The sequence below is a fragment of the Sphaerodactylus townsendi genome, linkage group LG06 (assembly GCF_021028975.2).
Source record: "Sphaerodactylus townsendi isolate TG3544 linkage group LG06, MPM_Stown_v2.3, whole genome shotgun sequence".
In the NCBI taxonomy this organism is placed as follows: Eukaryota; Metazoa; Chordata; class Lepidosauria; order Squamata; family Sphaerodactylidae; genus Sphaerodactylus; species Sphaerodactylus townsendi.
Genome location: NC_059430.1, coordinates 105021662 through 105043817, shown reverse-complemented (window position 1 = coordinate 105043817; position 22156 = coordinate 105021662). Strand labels below are relative to the sequence as shown.

General features: G+C 48.5%; 1 protein-coding gene across 2 annotated transcripts in view; it reads left to right on the top strand.

Moving 5' to 3' along the window:
- The window catches only part of LOC125434706 (discoidin, CUB and LCCL domain-containing protein 1-like), a 69580-nt gene that overhangs the window by 8464 nt on the left and 38960 nt on the right, over positions 1–22156 (top strand). Inside the window, exons 1-2 of one of the 2 annotated variants that reach the window (XM_048500291.1) lie at positions 3507–3569; positions 18184–18244. In XM_048500291.1, coding sequence (XP_048356248.1) covers positions 3567–3569; positions 18184–18244 — 64 coding nt within the window. In that variant the 5' untranslated portion in view covers positions 3507–3566. Of the gene's footprint in view, positions 1–3353; positions 3570–18183; positions 18245–22156 lie in introns of those variants that run through there. The other variant, XM_048500290.1, reaches the window with a different exon arrangement.

Below are 22156 nucleotides of genomic sequence, written 5' to 3'. Positions count from 1 at the left end.
ATCCCACCACTGAGTCAGACAGCAACCGTTTCCAACTGTCACCTTTAGAATGTTCATAGAGATTTCCCAGAATTCCCTGTTGGTGAATAAAGCACCAGGACCTTTGCAAGAGCTGCTCCAGAGGGCCCTCTCTATCCACTTGGTGGGGAGGACATGCCAGATGGATGGCTGTCTAAGCATCCAGAATGCTGCAAGAGCCCAGCTTGAACCAGTGAGCTGGCAATCCCATGGCAGAGTCTACAACCAGCCCATAGTGCACAGGGAATGTCATCCTCTCTATTGAATGACTGCCTACACAAATGCCAAACAGAGACATCAGCAATAATGATGGACAGCATCTTCAGCATGGCCACTACCTCTGGGAAAATAGCAGGGTTCATATCCACTGAGAATTGCACCAATCCCGTCTTAGGCATGGCCACTACCTCTGGGAAAATAGCAGGGTTCATATCCATTGAGAACTGCACCAATCCCATCATTGGAGGCATCCACATGAAAAATAAAAAGTGATGACATATTTGTGTATGCCATTACTGGAGGCTGTAATAAGTGGTCAAGTAATTTGTTTCATATGCTTTAGCATTTCTTACTCCAAGTTACTGGTTGTGTGGAAGATTGGTGTCCAGAAGTCCCTCTTTGTTCAGCCATTTGTTTCCTCCTCTGGGTTGATCTGTGGGACACAGATATGAGATCCTGGGGAAGAATTAAGCTGGTCATACAAGGGCTTTTCTACATCAGAAAAGTCTGGAGTGCACTTTTGTTAATAAGAAAATAACCCTAGTAATTTGCAAAATTATGTTTGGAAGCTCTAATGTCATGCTTCTGTAGATGTAATACTTTTCTCATATACTCCACATGGTTTTCACTGTGAACAAGAACATCATCCAAGTAAGGAATGCAAATTTCAGTTCTAAGATCTTCAAGGCATTCTTCCATACATCTCTGGAAGTCTGCAGTACATTAACCTGCCTCGATGGAATCCAGACGTAATCACAGAGGCACAAAAATATAATTAATGCAGTTTAGCGAATTCTGCATGGCCCAAAAACAGTGGTATGAAAACCGTATAAAATGGTTTAAAACAGTGTAAAAGGGTTTACACTGTTTTCACACCGCTGTTTTTGGCCCATGCGGAATCCGCCTTTGTTCTGTAATATACCCTCAATGATATGTTTTCCTCTAGTCTAACAGAAAACCAAAAAATTCCATCTATTTATTAAGCACATCCTGAATTTGAGAGATGGCTGACTGTCAGGTAAAATTTTGCTATTCAGTTCCCAATAATTTACACAGAGTTCCCAATAATTTACTTAATTCAGTTCCCAATAATTCAGTTCCCAATAATTTACTTCATCTGAACATGGACTCCTGGGATGAATATGGTGGCTTTGATTTTGTAATATATCCCCTGGTTAGGAGATTCTGTAGGATTTCCTTACCTTTTCTGGTAGTGTTTGTAGGATGTAAAAATATGTTTTCTTCAGTGGTTTTGAATTATTCAGGTTGATATGCATTTTTCTTGCTGGAATTTCTAACAAGTCTCCTGCATCCCTGGAAAATGCTTTGAATTCATCTCTTAATATCTGCTGAGCCATTTATTTTTGTGGAATTGACAGATCTACGTCTGGATCAAATAAACCTGCTTCTCCATTCTGTTGACAGCATTCTTCAAGCAAGTCGTTGTAAGGTTTTGATTAGGAAATTATTTGAAACAGCTTTAATTTTTGAATAGCCACAGGGGGTTCTGACCAGATGGAGGCTTCCTAACACTGCCTTCCTCCTTAACATGATGTCATGCTGTGTGGGGTTGCTGACTGGGATCAGAGGTGGAGCGAGGGGAAACTGTGCCAGGGGACTGTGCATGCCCTACCTCACACATCTTGAAAACTAATAGAAAACTCTAAAATTGTGGCATAAGTTTTCATGGGCCCAATTTAATATTTAAGGTGCAACAAGATCCCTGTTTGCTTTCCTATCTGTAACCTTCTACTGGTTGTTCTCTTATATTCTACAGACAGTACAAACTTTCTTTCTTGGAGTTTTCATTTCCTGGGATTTGTAGAGGAAAATGCCATCAGGTCACAGCTGACTTATGGCAATGTCATAGAGTTTCCAAGGCTAGAGATGTTCGGAGATAGTTTGTCACTGCCTGCCTCTGCATGGGTTGAGATTGTTCTAATCTAAGAGAACTGTGACTGGCCGAAGGTCACCTAGCAAGCTTCCTGTGGAGGGGAATTGAACCTGGTTTTCCAGATTAGAGTCAGCTGCTCTTAACCACTACACCATGCTGGCTGTTGTCTCCTGGGATTTACTTGGGATAAAAAACATTTTGAACAGTTAAAAAGAAAACAGATAGATCAGCCCAATTAGAAACACATAGAAACCTGCTAAATCCCTTAGTCCAAATCAGTTATCTTCATCTTTATCCAGAAACTCGACTAAACTCTATGCCTGAGATAGAATCTTATTCATCTACCGTCTTCCTTCAGTATAGTGAGTGACAGTGAGGAAGAAAAAACTGTTGTGATTTTGCAACTGTCTATCACAACTCAGTTATAAAAGGGTTAACTGTTTGTATGTGAACGAGTTGCTGAAGCCACTGTTTATGACCTGATCTATTGATTAGCTATTGGTTAGTGCAGGGGTCTGCAACCTGCAGCTCTCCAGATGTTCAAGGACTACAATTGGCCATGCTGGCAGGGGCTGATGGGAATTGTAATCCATGAACATCCGGAGAGCCGCAGGTTGCAGACCCCTGCGTTAGTGGGATAGCCATTGCTTACATGTTAGTGAGCACATGACGTACATCTGAAGTTATAAAGTTAATTCTGTTTTTTTGTTTGAGCTCAAGAAGCACGAGACACACGAGGTAGACAACATCATGTGAGACAGCAGATAGGTAGCAAGATGCAACCAATTGTATAATAATGCAGATGTCAAAACTTGCTACCTTCCCATCCACCAGCCACATCTACCTGCTAAAAATAATACAGGCAGAGAGACCAGAACCTCAGGAAACTGAGACTCAGGCTGCGTAGCCACACAGGGTTGCAGGGAAGTTTCACAGTAGCACGAGATGTCAGTATGGCTGTGGGGGCCATGTCTGTCCTCCCTCATGGCTACGCAGTCTTTGTTTCTAACAAAGCCGCACCTCCATGTGAAGGTGCATCAGTGACCCGCATTCGCTTCAGGGCCACCCTGACCGCATCCCGTTTTGTTTTGGCCGTGAGGAAAGGGCCTGAGTCCAGGATATCCTGCCAAATGTGTCATGCGTGAGCTGGTCATCTGCAACAAATAATGCTACAGTTTTCATCCCAGAATTTATAAAGTCATTTTACTTCATTACCTTTCAGGGGACGGTTGTGGTCACTCTATGCTGATGCCACACAGTGGGACGCTGACCTCCAAAAACTACCCTGGCACTTATCCCAACTTCACATCCTGCGAGTGGAGGATCCATGTAGCTCCTGGGAACTACCTCAGCCTGGTCTTTGGAGACATGGACATTGAGGCCTCAGAACAGTGCAAATCTGGCTTCTTGTTACTTTCTTCTGATAGCTCCAGCTATGGTAAGGACAGCCGTGAATCAGTCATAGCGATCACAAAATGGGAAAGCTTGCGGCAAGGAACAGCTTGATGCTCAGAATGCTTCTGGTGATGGGGAGTTTCAGCTCCCAATGTTTCACCCGCATCTAAAGCTGGCTTCAGAGGCATGTCCAGTTACGTAGCTACAAAGGTGTGGGGGGCACCGTGCCGTTGGAGTCACTAGGGGGGCGGAAAATCGCCCCCACACCCCTTCCCCTTCTCCCCTCATCCTGCCTCACCAGGCCCAGCAGAAGCTGCTACCAGGCTGGCCTCACTGGGCCAGGCCCGGCGGAGGCCGCTGCTGGGCACCCCTGCCCTGCCCAGCCCAGCCCCGCCCCACTAGCCAGGACCTGCAGCCTGGAGCTGCCTGGCAGGGCCAGGAGGGGCTGGGCTGGGCAGTCGCCTAGCCAGGCTGCTTTTTCAGCCAGATGCTCTTTGCAGCCAGATGAACTAAGGTAAGTGGGGGAAAAGTGGGGGTGGGCCCTGCAGGGGGGCTGTGGGGGCCCCCCACTTACCTTAGGTCAGCCAGCAGCCCGGCCAAGCTGCTTTTTCAGCCAGCTGCTCTTTTCAGCCGGCTGAACTAAGGTAAGTCGGGGGAGCAGGGAGGCCCCGGGCGCTTTTTTGCCTTAGGTGCCATTCCCCCCCCCCCCCCGCCATACCACTGAGCATGTCACAGTAAAATATGTTTCTCTCCATGGTGCAGTGTGGAGTGTTTTGTGTAACTGTATATTTGTTTTGTCTGCCTCTGAGGTGGGAGGGTTAGGGTTATGTGCCACTGAGAGAAACACATCTTACGGTGACATTTCTCCAAAGATGCCAGCCATAGTTGTGGGTGAAACCTTAGGCACTGAAATCACCAAACCGCAGCCACACAGCCTGGAAAACCCCAAACAGCCTGTTGAACTTACATCATTTCCACCTCTGATTTCCATTTGAACCAAGAGACAAACAAATGATTTCTCCACAGACTTTCTCATGTGTTCCTTTGACTGAGTACAAAAGGGCCCTCTCTCGGCCCAGCTCTGGCATTCCAGGGTCCTTGTCACTTTACTGGCTCTTTGTCCTGCAATGCACTCCCCCAGAGGCGAAGCAAGGGGAAACTGTTCCTGGGGCGTGCACACACCCTGCACCCCTGCCGCAGTGCCATCCACCCCTGCCCTTGAACACCTTCGCCCCCTCCACGGCCCAGCCACGCCTCCACCCGGAGCGTCACGTCCTCCCTGCCCCATGGGCGCTATGCCACTGCACTCCCCTGTTGGGTCCTATATTTAGCCCTTTATCCTTTCGTTACAGGGGCTGTCCAGCCTTCCCCAATCCCATTTCCTCTTTGCCTCCATCATCTCCCTTTCCTGGCAGAGACCATTGCACAATTCCTTGGAAGATGATCCCAACAGATATCTCCAAAGGTCATCATTTCTTTCCTGCTCCCACATGGAAGACTGCAGATGCTCTGGTCTGTTCAGTTCCTCTGAAATCCATTTCGTCTTTCCCAAGAAAATCCAGACAGCACTTGAATCACTGCTCTTCTGGTGGAGGATAACTTAATGTATTGGCACGCATTATCTGCTCCTTGCGTAAGGTCACTCCATGTGACCCATTTCCCATGCAGAAATAGAAAGCCATTTTTCCTCGAGCCTGCTATTATTTAATGTATCACACTGACCCTCCCACTTGTCCCAAAGCTACAGCAATGCCTGTGTATGCTGGAAGAGACTCAGTGTTTAAAGCTGAATGCACATTTTGAATCCTCCTTTCCAGAGAATAAGGCCAGAAATTATGAGATGAAGACCATGCAAGAAAAAAAAATAGTAGAAGTCATTAACACTGACAACTCTAGATATAAATTTGATGTACTAAGTGAAGAGACAATTGTAGCCAAAGAGGGTCATTACTGAATGTTTGATCCCCTTCCTAGGAAAAGAATTGCCAGACACCAAGAATTTGCATAGGAGGGTACCACACAACCAGAACAGGGTCCTAGAACCATCTACTTAACTTCCAAAGTCATGGGGAGGCAGAGGATGATTTCAGTAAATAGCTTTTACAGTGTTCCTTTGAGCCTCTATGTATTGCTTCTTGTAGCTCCACTCCACGTCGGGTCATCAAAGCTAAGAACGAGACTTAGCCCAGACGCGGAGATAACATCTGGTGGAGATCGCCAGCAGCGGGAGCGCGGAGGTCCGTGTTCCTGGCGAATCTCCCGCGTGCTGGTTCCTGGCACCTTTTATTATCATTCTATCGGGGGCGTGTAGAAGGGAGGAAACGGAGGGAGTTCCGGGAGAGCCGGGAGGGTTGGGGAGATCATCATGTGATGCATGATCTCACCCTGGCTACCGCGGGCGGAGAGGGTTTAGCCGCTAAGCTGCTCTTAAGTCTAATCCTCACCTTGGGCAAGACCATTGTCCCCTGCTCCCAGGACTGGAGCCAGATAGTTCGCATGATCTGTGACTCATAATGGGTTGAGGGAGGGGGGGTGCGGTGGCGACCAGAAGGTCGTCAGAGGGTCCGCTGGTGTGCCAACGTTTCTACTCACGGGTGCTGCTGGGTCAGCAGTGCATTACTACATCTCCTCCTTTAGCATTTTAGAAAAGGGGGGACCCACTGCTATGTTACATTTAGGGGACGCTTTGTCTCTCCGCTGTCTGGTCGAAGTTGGACCGAAAGCGCTTGTGCAAAGACATTAGGAACTTGGCTACATGGTGGGTAAGGGAAAGTCAAGGGGCTTCTTACATAGGTTACAGGCGCAATACATTAGACATACATTGAAATCGTAAAACAAGATCCGGAGCAATGAGGCATACAACTAAAACCAATGCAGGAAGCTGTACAATAATACATCTTAACCATCCTCTCCCGGCAGCCAGCTCCAGAGGGCTGGACCCACTCATTGGGGCAAAAAAAACATCATAACTTCAGGATTAGATACAACTTCCTTGCAATTCGTGACTTCTCATATGAATCCAATTGGGGAATTATCACGAGAGATTAAAGCAAATACATATTACGTGACATTACTTCACAACCTTTGGTGATGCAAAACAACAACAATGTAAATCAATAGCTGCATCGATTATTCTAGGGTCGCTTTGACGAAAGTTCCTGCTGCTCGGAGGCCAGGGCATCCAGAGCCGTGGAGGTAGAGTTGATGGACTTCACAAGGGCACAGCCAGCCAGCCGCCAATAGTCTTAGGCATTGAGCATTGTAAGATGCAGTCCTGGGACTCCCACTCAGGGAAGCTTGCGAGGGAGATCAACTCCTCGCTGGAGGAGGGCAAACCGTGATCGCCCGGCAAGAGGGGTCGAGGGGCAGAGTGGAGCTGGGCGGTGTGGCGGCGCCTCGGCTCTCGGGTGTGGTTTTTTCCTGAGGTGCAGGACGATGGTGGTGAGGCTGACTCAAGGCAACAGGAGAGTCCTGGCAGAGAGCCGAAGCAGGGATGGGGTAGCTGAAAGTTCTCTCCCTCGCTAAGTCCAGGAAACCAACCCCTTCGGGAGCAAGCGATGTTCCCGGAATTCACCGGGGAATCGTCCTCGGTAATGCAGAAGTTCCAGCTGGTCATCGAACCGGGTGAATGGGTCCGGGTCGGTTCTCGCCTCGCCATCGCATCGGGAGATGCGGGCGCAGGTGTTGGACTCAAGTGGATTAGCGCACAGTCTTGGTGACAAGGAGAGAGCGCCGCTCGTGGGAGTGGTTTGGACCGACAGGTCCCCAGTCAGCCTCATTATAGAGTAAATTTTGATGGATGAAGCATCTGGCAAAGGGGCTTCGCTTTCAGACTCCGGCTAGGAAGTCTCCTCGGGGTTTTGCAAATCGGGGAGCAGGCAGGGAGCTTAGCAGGCTCCCCACTCCCAGGTACCTGGCCCAGGCAGAAAGATGAGACGCTACAGCGTAAGCAAACTGCTCCTAGATGTTATTCATGTAAAGCTCATTAGGGGTGGCCGCATTGCCATCGGGTAGGGAGGCAGCAGAGCAGGCAAGGATGGTGGCCGCTGAAGTTGGGCGGTGATGTGGATTCGCAGCAGAGCGCACAGAGGTTCTCAAGGCCTGCCTGTGGTTTGCATTACGCGAAAGCAGCTCTTTGAGCTTGGCTGGCTGGGTTGCTTTGATCGGGCTTCCCCAGGTCATCCGGGTCTTTGGACCGCTCTGGGCGTCGGCGCTCCCGCTTGAGGCCGGGCTGGGCAAGGATCCTTCAGAGAGTTGTGTTCCATCTCTGGATGGGGTTGGAGCCTCCCGGCGCCATTCCATGGGCTGGCCCGCCGTGGCGAAGTCGGAATCCACAGGAGCCTGTAGGAATAGGGACTGCAAACACACCCCTTCCCCAGGTTATGGTGGAGGGTATCGGTCCCGCCAGGTGGCCTTGTCCCTAGAGCCGTGGGTGGCGGGAGATCAAGATCGAAGCCTTTTGTTTGAGTTTAGGGGTTTAGAGTTTACTATAAGAAGGCTTATTTGCTGGTACTGGCGCGAAGGTTGCTTTTAATGCATCCTCACTGGGGCCACTTCTTACCCTCTTCTTTAATTGTTTGACAGGGAGGGCAGTGAGGTAGGCGATCCTGGTGGGAATTGGCTTCAGAGCCGCCATCAGGGTGCGTCAAGGCGAGGGTCCGGAGCTCGAGGGGGGGAGGGGACAGGCGGGTCCTGGGGATTGACGGTGGCGCATGCGTACGCCACCAACACAAAGGGGGGCTTTGGAAGCTTCTTTGGGGATGGGTGCATCCGGGGAATGAAGGTAATCAGGCGCGATTAGAGGCAGATTCCTCGCGACAACCCAAAGGGAAGAAAGGGGGGTTTTTTCTTTGCAAGGGAGTTGCACTTTTACCGTGGACCTTGGTGGCTAACGCAGGAAGGCCGGAGTGAAGCTGGAATTCCCCAGTGATCGAATTATCTTTGGGAATTGCCGCCGGCCGGTGACCGCCCCTAAGTATGCCCGGTTTCGCTGCCTCGGCTTTAACGTGGTATTGGTAAAGCGTTGTACGCCAAGGCGTTGGGCAGCCATAACCTGCTGGTGGTTTGGGGCATAATGGTGGCAGCCCTTTTAAGTCCTGGGCCTGTCCTGGCAGTGCCATGCGTACCTGCAGGATCGGGCCCAGATTTTAATCCAGGGAGGGCTAGCCAGCCAATTCGGGTCACCTCCGCCTTTAACTATGGTCTAAAACAGAAGGGAGAAGAGAGGGGAGAGGGGAAACAGCTCCCTTTCACGGAAATTAGGAAGCAAATTTCGAAGGCAATACCAATTGGGATCACCGATCTGTGATGGCTTTACCCATCCCAGACCAAAGTCAGCTTTGACTGACTCTGGCGAGGTCCCTTCCCAGAGATTGACATGGATGTTCAAAACGGTGGGTGTGGACTGTGAGCCGCCGCCGAAGTCCTGGCTGTTGACCGTGAGCGGGCGGATGTCTGGCTCCTCGCTGGTTTGTCTCCCCCCCCACCCCCCCCCAGATGTGCGGGCAAGCCCCTCGGTCGGCCACTGGTCGGGCCACCTCGCTGCTCTTCTGGATGACGGTAACATCAGCTGCTCGTGTCCACCAGGCCCTTGAACAGGCTACATCCTCCCATGGCGAAGCTCCAGGTATACATGGAGCTCCCCGGAGAAGCGCCTCCACCGGCCAAGCGATGGTGGTGTATTGCGCCATGTTACTGCTGGGGCCTGTAGCCTTTATTGGGTCGGCAGCTGGCAACGATGGGGCAGTGTGGAGAATCAACTGAGCGCAGCTGGCCCGCAGGCAATTCTTGTGGGATGTTTGGTCCAGACCTGGAGATGGATGGGTCCTTGCGCGGAGTCGCCCACCACCTGGGACGGCGAACAGTCCCTGTTCAGCGGCAGAGGCCTTCGGCGGCACCTAGCTCCAATTAGGTCCCGGGTGGTAGGGATGGGCCTGCCATACTGGTTGGGGCCACAAGAACCCTCAGTGGGGAACTTAAAGGAGATAGGCTGGGCATGCGAGCCGGTGATGCCAATGAGGGGGGTGGTTTGGCAGGGGCCCCGTGTTTGGGTCTGCTCTCCAGTACCTCTCTCCTTGGTCCTGGCTGGGGAGATGCCCGGCGGGAGTTTCCCCGGACATCGGCAGTCAAGCTTTCCAGTGGGAAGCCTTTCTGGCATCAGGCGTGGGCACCGGTTTTGTAGCGCCTTCTCTCCCGGGGAGTGACCTCCTCCATCGGGCTGTAGGCCCCCCCCCCCACCCGCTGCCTACACTCCCTTCGGAAGTGTCCGGGTCTCGCCGCAGTTAAAGCAGTCATCCTCCGCAGGCTGCCTCCCGCCAGTGGAGAGGCAAAGGCGGGCTAGGAGGCTAGCTTTGGCATGCAAGAAGATCCATGTCCTGGCATGCCTTAAGCATGTCGGCCAGCCCAGGATCTTTGCCCAGGCCTGCGGGATTGTTCTGGGCAAGGGCACTGCGGAGAAGCGCTCTCTTTAGCGCAGGGCTTATGAGGAGCCTGCTTTGGGCCTCTTCGCCATCTACCTGCCTCTTTGAGCTTTCCCGAAGTCCTGTCTACAAACTCGCATAGGGCTCTTGGGGTTTTGCCGGATGGTGGTAAACTCTGGGCTGGCTGGCCGGCATTGGGGACTTTGATAAATGCCTTGTAGGCGACTCAGAGAGCTGCACCGTAAGGGTGGCCTCCCAGGCAGGACAATCTGATCATGGGGTTGGCGAAGCATCGGGTAAAACCGTAAAGCTGAGCTGGTTGTGGTAGGCGCTACCGAGGCGTACCCCCCCCGTTGATGCATTGCTGGCGGAACTCGCTTCCCAGATCACAAATTGTGCAGGGCTCAGGAGCACGCGAAGGTGGTTTTCCAGTCAGTCCGAACCATTAGGGTGATTCCTCGCGATTGCCTCCAGCATGCCCTCTCTACGAAGGGGCTAGTGATTCCTACCGCCTCGCATCAGCTTTCTTGGCGGAGCTTCCAGTGAGGGATGTTATAGCTTAAAGGGCGGCACTCGACAACCCCGCTGGAATGACGCCACCCTCCCCTCGGTATCTGTGGAAATGGACGGGCATAACGCAAGAATATCGGTATCGCCTCCGGCCAGGGTTTCCTTTCTTCTGCAGATCGTGGCTAATACGCTTCCGCGAGTTTGAAACCCGGCCATTACGTGCGCTGGACGGAGGTGCAGTGGGTTTCCGGGAAAATGAAGGCGGAGCAGGAGGCGGCTGATTCGCTGGAGAGTTTCAGCCGGGCTTTGGTTGCTGCAAGGCAGAAGGAGGACAGGCGGCCCAATTTAGCGGATAGAGAAAAATTCTGGGGTTGGAAATTGAAGGTGAAAGATCGAAAAGGAGGGCTGCCTGCTACAGCAAGGGGAGCCATAGGTCTGCAGGCTGGGATGGCGACATAACATGTTGTCTCCATCGGGCCAGGGTAGCAGTGACATCGGCTATGCAGGCTCCCCAGCGTAAGAGTGCGCCCGATAAGTTTCCCAGTCCCAAGATCTCACGTCCCCCCTCTGGGTACCATGGGACATTGGAGCTTCAATCTCCTGCCAACCAATTTGGCGCAGCCCCTTCTCTCACGGGGACCCCGCCAAGATTTCGGGCCAACGGCCAGCCTGCCAACGCGTTTCTGTCATAAGCCCTGCTTTTGCAAGTCTCCTATACTCACCGGGTGTTCCGGCCGGACGGTGAGAGTGTCCTAGGGACGCAGGTTCTTGGATGCGCTCGACCAGAGGGACAGCGCGAGCACCGGGGAACGGGTGGTCCCTGGATGCTCGAATCCAGCCGGACTTCGTATCGCTGCCTTCCCAGGGCACGGTGAGGGGGGTGGGAGGTTCGGGAGGGATTCCTCGGTTTCCCGCACCCGCCAGCGTCGCACTCCACGTGGTCAGCTTAAGAACGTAGACGAGACGCTGGAGATAACATCTGGTGGGAGATCGCCAGCAGCTGGAGCGCTGGAGGTCCGTGGTTCCTGGCGACTCCCGCTGCTGGTTCCTGGCACCTTTTATTATCATTCTCCTATCGGGGGGCGTAGAAGGGAGGGAACGGAGGGAGTTCCGGGAGAGCGGGAGGTTGGGAGATCATCATGTGATGCATGATCTCACCTGGCTACGTGCGGAGAGGGAGCCGTAGTTGCCTAAGCTCAATCCCTCACCTGGGGGGCAAGACCATTGTCCCCTCTGGCGCCTCGTGACTGGAGCCAGATAGTTCATGACCCGTGGACTCCATAATGGGTTGAGGGAGTGCTGGGGGTAAAGGGTAAGGCATTAGAAGGTCAGTAGGTCCAAGCAGGTGCTGCCAACGTTTCACTCTACTACGGTGCTGCTGGGTCAGCAGTGCATTACTACACCTGTTTTGGTTTTTTTTTTAAGGCATATCCCTAAGAGAGTTTGAGGGTGCTTTCATATAGTGTATAAGGTGACTATTGGGAAAGCAGTTTTTCCCAGACATGGCTCACTAAAAACATTATGTCTAGTTCAAACCACAGTCTGAAAGGTGCACATATTAGAAATGCTTTTCAATTACCAAAGCCTGCACATTTTCTGAAGCTTTTCGTTCCCCCCCGCCCCCACACCCAACTCATTTCAGTGGCTTGTCCGGCTTCTGGCAGAGTTACGAAAAGCAGATTATGGCTTCAGAGACTTTCTGCCAGCTTTCAGCCTCCAGCAAAGCTTGGCTGGCTTTCTGGAAGTTCTCTCTGACGGAAGTTCTGTGCAAGCATGACCTTGGAATGACACTCAGCTAGGAAGGAAGAGGAGCTTCTGGCTGTAGCTTTTGAGCACAAGTTTGTTATGGTTGCTATGAGAAATTGTGCGACTGGCAGACTCCTTAAGACTGTGCGCAATGAAAGATTTTATGTCACATGTCAGTGGCAAAGACTGTGAAGTCTGTGAAGAGGAAGGTTTAGGAAGGACATTATCTCTGAAGTGCAGAATTATCATCTTTGTTCACCTGTATTTTTCCCTGACAGGCCTACATTTTCCTTTTTACCCGCTGAGTCTGAGTGTCTTGTCATTCAACCTACAACTTTATATTTGCTTTCATTCAACATACAGTGAATGCCATGTGCCTTTTAAAATTTGCCATTTGCACACTGGGAGCAGGGAACCCCTCAAAAATTGGAGGAAGAAGAACAAAAATGGGGAGGAAATGACATTGATAATGATGCTCTAGGACTAGGTCTTTCCCTTCATCTCTAAGATTGTTATCATGGAATTTAGGGGAAATTGCAAAAGCATCACCACAAGTGATGTCACATCCTCCCGAATGTCCATCTTCTCCAGGCACCACCAAGGACGTAGGTAAGGGTTTGTGTGTCTTGGGTTCAAACCACCCCCCATTACATGTCCGAAGCTCTCCCCCATTTGTGGTTTTTTTGTATTTTTAAAATGTTTTTTTGTTTTTGGCCTGCAGGGGATGCAGCTTTTAGGCTAGCAGCACCAAACTTTCAGAGATTTGTTGGGAGACTCTTCTGATGATACCACCCAGGTTTGGTGAGGTTTGGTTCAGGGAGTCCAAAATTATGGACCCCCCAAAGTGGGTTCTCCATCTCCATTGTTTCCAATGGGAGCTAATAGTAGATGGGGCTACACATTTGAGAGTCCATAACTTTGGACCTCCTGAATCAAACTTCACCAAACCTGGGTGGTATCATCAGGAGAGTCTCATAAAGATACCTGGAAAGTTTGATGCTGCTAGCTTAACAATTGCACCCCTAACAGCAGGCACCTCCCAAATTTCCCCAGATTCTCCTTTTAAATCTACCCTCTTCCGCATGGATGTAAAGGGAGAATCTGAGGTCCCCAGTTTAAACATTGAAAGTGATGCTGTTTCAGGGCGGGGGATAATCCACCCAAAACAGCATCACTTTCAATATTGTTTTAACTGGGGACCCCATATTCTCCCTTTAAGATGGATTTAAACTGACCTCTCATGCTCTAAACTGTCTCTAAACAGTCTCTAAACTGTTCATGAGTTCATCTGGGGAAGCGTGCCTACATGAGCCTGCTCTAAAGGCTCTGTTTTCCTGGCCTTTTGAATCGGAGGAAAGAATGGGGGAGGTAGCCCTGCCCACCTGGCTGGGGTTGCTCTGCCTTCCGGATCCAGGGTTGCTCTGCCCTCCATGGATTGGGTTGCTCTGGGGGGAGGGGGTTCTTCCCTCCCCACTGGACAACTTGCCTTTCTGGCCCCACACGCCCCAGAAGGGGTGGATCGTCCTCCGCAATGGCGGGAAACTCCTTGCTGGCCCCCCTTGCAGCCTCGTTCCTTCATCGGCGTTATAGGGGCCAGAATCGCAGTGCAGCCAATTGCCAGGCACCAGGAGCCACTGCTGTGACAGAAGAGCTGCACCCCTCTTGGCCCGGGTCGTCTTCTTTCTTTTCAGTGCTGTGACAGCAGTGGCAGTGGCAGTAGCAGCAGCAGCTGCTACCTTCTCCCGGGCGTCCTCCCACGTCTTGTTGGGGGCTTTTGCCCCTTGGCAGGTTGCTGCTCGGGTCCTCTCAGCTGAAGACCTATGGAAGGTATCAGGTGGAGGAGAAAAAGTCCGCGCCCAATCCGCCATTATGGCGTGGCTGCGGCTGAGAGGGTGATGGGAATTTCCTGTTGTAAGGTGGTCTTGGCTACCCCTGTGAAAGTCATTTGACCCCCAGGTTGAGAACAATATCCAATATCTATTGGATATTGACAGAATCAGTGAATTGGGTTTCTCCATTGGCCCTGCAAACTGAAAGTCCACCCTCATTCCTTTCCCTTTCCCAAAGGCAACTGTCAGATTCTGATGATGGTGCTGCCATTTTTATAGACCCCATTTCTGTTTTGAACACTCCTGATTCTTTTATACCATTAGTTTGTCCTTTCTGCACTATTTGTGTGCAACTGACACAAAAACTGGCATACATTTTAATGGTGACGTTTCAGTGGTACGTGGCAGGGAGAGTCAGTTGCAGTTGAACGCATGACGGTACCTTCTAATGAGTCAGATCCTTGGTCTATCACAGATGTTCATGGGCTACAATTCCCATCAGCCCAATTGGCCATGCTGGCAGAGGCTGATGGGATTGGTAGTCCGTGAACATCTGGAGAGCCGCAGGTTGCAGACCTCTGGTCTATCAAGATCAATACTGTCTACTTTGATAGGCAGAAGAAATATACAAAAAGTATATTGTAGCTACTATCTGACAACCAGTGTAAAATTTTAACATAATACAAAGGTGCAACCCAAATGCAATGATAGAATACAACAATAATTTGGAGTAAACACTTATAAAGATCCAATACAGAAAAAACAATACAAAAAAACACAGAAATCCAACTGGTACATCAACAAAAATTCCAGTAGAAGTATTCAACAAGAACAGCTCAAACAAATTAAAAAACAGGCTTTCCAGATAACAATAATTCCTGTTTCATAGGGGAATAAAATGTCAGAAACTGGGATTTTCTTGTCAGTATGGTATGTTCACAAAAATGTATTAACATATGTGTAAATTCATGCACCTACATATATTAGGATCATCACTGAGGGCTCACAGGTATCAATTTTTGTAATCTACAAGAACCCCTTCAAAGACTTCATAGCAGGGGTGTACCACCCAGGGGGACATATGGGGTCAAATGTCCCTGGGCTGCGCCGCAGTCACGTGGAGGGTAGAAAATCGCCTCCCCCCCACTCCTCCTCGCCCCCACCCCCAGGTCCATACACTAACTTCAAGGCCTGGTGCAAAAAAACGTTTGGTCATGGCGGGGGTTGGGGGCGGGGCGGAAAGCTCAGATTTTGCACTGGGCTACATTTTCCCTAGATATGCCTCTGCGTCATAGTGACATTACGAACACTCCAGTAGCTTCCTTTTTAAAGTAAACTTTGCAATTAGCCAAAGAGCTTCATCCATTCTTCCCATCACACATTCTTAAACAGCTAAAGATGTTTGCTTTTCAACAATTAGCCAGAGAAGTACATGGCAAATGGATGGGATGTAGGCAAATGTGTTTGTTTAAGTAAGGCGTATGTGGCCAAGGATAAGACTGACTCATTGTAGAGGATGAAAGAAATGCTGGCCAATATTTCTACAATTTAGTGTGGGAAAGGGTTAGAACTCTTGGCAAAGGTGTGTTTGGGTAAGATGAGGATGTGGGAACCACTCACCCTGACTCAGCCATGATTTGCGGCTGCTGATGGCTTTTATCAGAATGCATCAGATCCTCATGATGCATTCCAATACATGAAGTTTGGTGCATGCCTATTGTATTTCTTGGCTCCAGACGTTCAGGTTTCTAGAAGTCACTGGTAGACCTGCAAGCATTCTGGTTAAAGGAAAGCTGCAAGGAAGTGCCAAGTTATGCTTTAATAGGGTTTTGAAGCTCAGTCCTAATCAAAGTTTCAGACCAGACTATTCATTCAGGGGGTAACTCCACTTAAGGCACTTTTCTTACATGTTTGGTATCATTCTCAAGGACACAAGCTCTTGTCCCATTCTCTACCTGATCTGCTGAGGAGGAATCTCTGATGGGAGGTCAAGATCAGTGTCATACTGCCCCCAGAGAAGCTCTTATTATTTTCTTATTAAGTCTCAGTTGTCCCCTTAGTTACAATGGGTTTCGTTCCTTTGTATAGTGTTCTAAGGGAGGGAACTTTGGCTAGACCCTGTCCTTTTAAGAATCCCCCTAGAGGCAGTCTTCCTTTCATTACTCAGTAGTGCCCCAGTTTAGTTAATTTAGTCAGGTGTCAGTGGAGTTGGAAGGCTGCAATATCTCTGACATCTATGGTGTATAGTCTAAAGTGTATAGAGAGCAACAAGTCTAAGGTGTTAACAGAAAGTAGAATCCAGACAGAGGACAGTGAAGGAACCAAGAGAAAGCACAGACAAAGTGGACTTTCTTGGAAGGAGTCAGGAAAGGATAAAAGTCTCAAGCTTCAAGTTGTTCCAGTCAAGCAAGTACTTTGTTTAAGTCAGACCCTGGGAGGAGTTAGGGTCTCAATTCTTCTATGCAATAAAACCTCTTTTTTAACTGTTACACCTTGACTTGTGAGTCTCCCACTCTGTTCTGGCCAAGTACAGGGCACCTAAGATTGTTTTACTTGGGGAACAGAACAATCAGACCAAGGTGTGGGGCTGAACCTTGAAGTAGGAGCTGGATAGCAGGATCCTTGCGGCAAGGAACTGTTCCAGGGTTGGCACACCTGAGGTTGGACAGCTGTTGATCCTGCAAAGGCTTATATAGGAGCTGAGGACAGCATTCTTTCCTGTAGCCAGATGTGAATCCTGAATCTTGCAAACTGGTGTCCTGTAGTAGAACACCAGATGACTTGATCTGCCAGGTGAGCAGTCTTCTACCTGGTCTAGGCTTCATCCTTGATTAGCCATCTCCTTTTCTCTTGGAAGAAACCTGGGGGCAGGGGGGATTGGTGATGGAAGGGATCACTTGGAGGCTTCAGATCAGCCTCTGGCTGTTGAGTAGGAGCCACAAGTGATCAGACTGAACATCAGGCTGTTGATTAGGAACTGGTTGCCAAGGAGAAAGCAGGTGGTCTTCTCTTGAGGATCCTGGCTGGGGGCGGGGCAAGGAGCTTGCGATGCAACAAGTGACTTTTCTTCTCTTGTGAAGTCTTCCTCTTCCAAGGAATCTGCCTTTTCCTCCAATGAGGATGGGTCAGGGCAGATCCTGACACCTCTCTATACATTATTTCATTGAAATCAGCATGCTTGGAGGGGAAGTGAACACAAGAACCCTGGCCCTACCCTGCACCTTCACATACTGATTGGCCCTGTGAGCATGGAACCCACACATGTTGGACATTTTCCAAGTGTTCCCAATCATGAGGAATTCAAGGGTTTTTAATTTTTTAACATTTTATTTATTTTGCTGCCTAAGAGGATTGGAATGGAGCGCTTTGGCACTGGACTTTGGAAGAGCAGATTTTTTTTCTCCCCCTGCCTGGAATGGCATCTGCTGACAGAAATGTATGTCAGCAACATTTGTGTAACATCTGGTCTGTGGGATGTGTCATACGCCACCAGCCAGCTATGTTAGAGGACTGAACAAAGAGCAGGAAAGGAGAAACGGCTAGAACTGCAAGAACGCTTTCTCCCTTGCCTTTGCTCCCCCTGTCCCAACCAAGTCCCAGTATTTACTGGAAGGAAGGTCATCCATGCAGACACTGATGACCGATCCATGGGGACTCATCAGGAAGCATGAGAGGTCAAGGCATTTCCCACTCATTCCACTGTTTATTGTATGCTGGAGCTTGTTCTTGCTGCCCTGTTTTTTAAAAAATATTTTGTAATCCAGCTTTCACATAATTTTCAATATGTTTTCTGATTCCGTAATCCAGTTTTATTGTACATTTTACATTGAGATGCTCTTCTGGTCTGTCTCTTTCTCTGTCTCCTTTCCCTGCCCTTCCTTATAGACTAGAACTCCAGGGTTTTCCAGGATAGCCTGAATACTTTCATCAGCCTACCAGCATGGCCAATTGGCCATGCTGGTAGGGGGCTGATGGGAATCTGTGTTCCTGAACATCTGAGAGCCGTGCAGGTTCCCTACCTGCCATAGACCAGGGGTAGAGAACCTCTTGACTCTCAGATGTTCAGGAACTACAATTCCCATCAGCCTGGCATTGTGTTGGCCATGCTGGTAGAAACTGTCAGGCTCCTATTATCTGGAAAAGCCCTACATAGACTATGTTATTATACAGATGCCTGTCTACCTGCAACAGAATACTGACTGCTTCCCATCTTTGTAAGAACCCCAATGACTCTCTTTGTTCTTGGGTGACTATTTTAACGTTTCTCAGTTTCATCACCAAATTGAAGTGCATGCAAAATCAGTGAGAGAAGTTTAAGAAGTCCCATAGAAATACACAGTGCTTGAAAGAGTTTAACATGGGAAGAGAACATGGAGGGAGAGGATGAAGCCCCTTATCCCAAAATGATGTTGTTTTGATCCAAATTAAGAAAAAGAACAAAGGGGGAGTTCAACTATCTCTGCCTGTGGTTTGTATTTACTCCCATCCTACTGAGACATATTGCCTGAGGCCGACAGTTTGAACCTCTAAGCCCAGCCCTGATGGTACCACTGACTTTTTTTGAACTGTAAAAGAATGAAATCGAGATTCTATTGCACCCATTTTAAAGAAAAACATGAGACCTAATATAGTTAAGACCATAAGTTGATCACCTGACCACTTATACCATGTGGTTAGGCCTTGAGCAGCTGTTTCCATGATGACTGAAGAAGGGTTGCTGTGTCATAGTGTGCCATAGCAAAATAAAACAAGAGCTCAGTGGCACCTTTAAGGTTAATATTTATTTCAGTATGTGCTTTCTTGAGTCACACTTCTTCAGACAGAGATATGAAGGGAAATTTGTACTGTGAATTCTTACAGAAAGATGATTGCATGGGTTTGGACTTGATGGACCTTGCGGTCTCTTCCAACTCTATGATTGTATGATGACAGGGAAGAGCCATGGCTTGTTGTGAATCGCACCAGGAGCGTTTTAGGTGTAAATTTCAGTGTAAATCATAGTGTTTTCAAATATCTTTGGCCATTCATGCACGCACTAATTACCCCCTGGCTATTTGTTATGCAGTGGTTTTCCTGTGGCTTTTTTGTTTGCACAAAGATTCTCCCCTGCAAAGTGTCCCTAGCTGAGCTGATCCACCATTTTGCTTTCCCACTGCTCCTACATTGTTTCTGTACAACCTTCATTCGGGGAGGTTGCCTGACACCTTTTTCCCCCTGCTATCTTTGGTCTAGCGTTAGTTTGCTAGATCGTGTTAATTTCTTGTCAGTTTCTCTGGGTCTATCACTCCAGCAATAGACCTTGAGTGTGAAAAAAATAAAAAAGAAAGCCCTTCGAATTGTTTTGAAATGGTGGCCCAAAAAGTGCAAAGAACTGCTGTGGCGGGGGAGGGGGGGAGGCAGGGAGAAATGAGAAAACTTGAAGAAAGCTAAACACATGCTGATCTCCTTTGCTTTCCCTCTGTGTTTTCAGAGCCTGCGGAAACTGCAATGATTCTCTGATCTGAAGGGAACTTATGCTCAATGCAAAGGAAACCACAAGCATGCAAATGGCCTATTTGAAAAATTATGCGGTTATGTCATATATATATGAAGAAAAATGCGGTTGCTCTTTCATGTTTCTCTGGGTTTCTGTTTCAGATGTTTTCAGCTATAAATGGTCTTGAACCACAATTTGTTAAAATCCTAGGCTCCCCCACTTTAGGTGAAGTGAAATCCATCAAAGAAGGATTTTTAAAGAGGTTATTCTGCCCTTTGCTTCTGTGCTGGAATAATAGCTGGAGATTTGGGGAGGGCTGCCATCTGCGCATATGCCCTTTAGAAAGCTGGTATTATTGATCAGACCCTTCTCTCAGACTATCCCACCAAGACGAGCAACTGGATAAGCTGGGGTTTTACTAGAGAGAAAGGTTACAAATTAATCTTGATTCCATGGCTGAAAGCAGTAAGAATTAATCTCCAGAGTGGTTTGGTGCCAAGAAGGAAGGGAACTTAAAAGATACTATGCAGTACCCAAACTTGAATTACAGGAGGTGTATATAGACATCAAGTCCCAATAGGTCTACTCAGAAGTAAATCCCTTTGTATTCAGGGGGTCTTTCATAGATAGTGCCAGGCAGTATTTTGTTCTTTGGGATACTTTGTGCCCAAGTGAAAACCAAATCTTTAACTCAGAGTTCTAATTGTTCCTGGATTATACTGCTTTGTCTATTTTACTAGACCACAAGCAGAGTCTATTTATCTGGAATAAGGGACAGATTGAGGTTCAATACTAGCCAAGGCTAATATGTACAGTGGTGCTGCTATACTTGTGTTATCCTTCCAGAGGCGTAGCTCCAAGGGGACAGGGGTGTGGCAAGGGCGTTCTGGGGGTGTGGCAGGGGTGTTCCAGGGGGTGTTCTAGAGCAGGGGATGCACCGGTGCACTGGGCGCTTTCCTCCCTTGCTACGCCTCTGTCTCCTTCTCATGACAACTGACCAATGGAGATATCCTGGGGCTTTACAAAAGCACTGGAAATTGAAGCAGGTTGTAAGTAGGGATGCTGCTGCTGCACTTCGTATCTCTGCAATTTCAGTTCGAAAACATTTGTTTTGTTTTCACTTCTCCCTTTCAAAAATGGAGCCTGTGGGTCTTGATTTTCTCATCATTCTGTTTCTCCTTCAGATTTCTTCTCATTATTTTGTGGGTCAGTAGCTTGGAAATGGTGTGAAAGTGATACTTCCAAATGGCATGAAAGAGCAAAAAGGGAAGAAAAAGGGTGATGTGAAAAACTAAGAACAGACAAAAAGGGGGAAAAAGAAGATTTTGGTACTAGGGTTGCCAACCTTTAGATGATGGATGGAGATTTGCCACTATTACGACTGACATCCAGGCAACAGAGATCAGTTCTCTTGGAGAAAATGGCAGCTTTGGAAGGTGGACTTTATGGCATTATACCCCAGTGAAGTCACTCCCCTCCCAAACTCTGTCCTTCTCAAGGACCACCTCCCGATTCTAGGTATTTCTTAACCCATAGCTGGCAACCCTGCTTGGTATACCCCTAAGTACTACAAGGGGTCCACACTAGTCAAATATAGTACAATTGCTACCATTTGAATACAAAGTAGTAAAGGAAATTCCAGACATTGTCATTATGAATTCGCTGTCCTTCTGTTCTTTCTTTGTTATGGTCCTAGGTGCCAACCTCCAGATGTTATGGCGCCAACCTCCAGATGGGGGTGGGGATGTCCCAGAATTACAACTGATCTCCAGACTCCATGAATCACTTCTTATTAATTTATTCATTAAAAAACATTTATTCCACTTCTCCTGGAGAAAATGACTGCTTTGGAATGTGGCATTATACCCTAATAAGGTCCCTCCCCTCCCTAAACCCTAGTTACCCAGGCTCCGTCCTCATAATCGCCAGGTGTTTCTGAATCCAGAGTTGGCAATGCTAGGATCCTTGAGGGAAGAAATGATTAGTTATGTTTTGCTTTTGTGCAAAATAAAAGAACGACCTCTGTTGCATGTGACTAGTTTTTGCATACCCATTTCACCATGTAATCAAGAGAATGTGTACTGGAAGCATAGTTGTGGCTGTTAACCTTCAAATTGCTTAATTGGGACAATGATACTGTTGAGAATTGGTACCCTTTCTCTTTCTACCCTTACGAGGCTGAATTTGTTGCCACTGTGGATGCAGAAGAATTCAGAGTGACAGCCAAGTGTCCACACAGGGGATTCATATGTACTTCCCTTACTTTCATCCACCCGTGGCTACAATTTCCCCCTGCTGCACCACCCCAGGGCATTGAAAAAACTCAATAGCTGCTATATTGCTGTAGCATTAACCTGTAGCATAGGCCCCTTCCGCACACACAGAATAATGTGTTTTCAAACCACTTTCACAACTGTTTGCAAGTGGATTTTGCTATTCCGCACAGCTTCAAAGAGCATTGAAAGCAGTTTGAAAGTGCATTATTCTGCATGTGCGGAAGGAGCCATAGAATTTGCCCTGACACCCACTAAGCTTTTCCAAAAGTTGGTGGGGACATTATAAAGCAGAACTTACTCCTGGCTACCCTCAATCAAATAATTTTCCATGGCTGCAGTTATAGCCAATGAAGGATCATAAGGACTGGGAAATA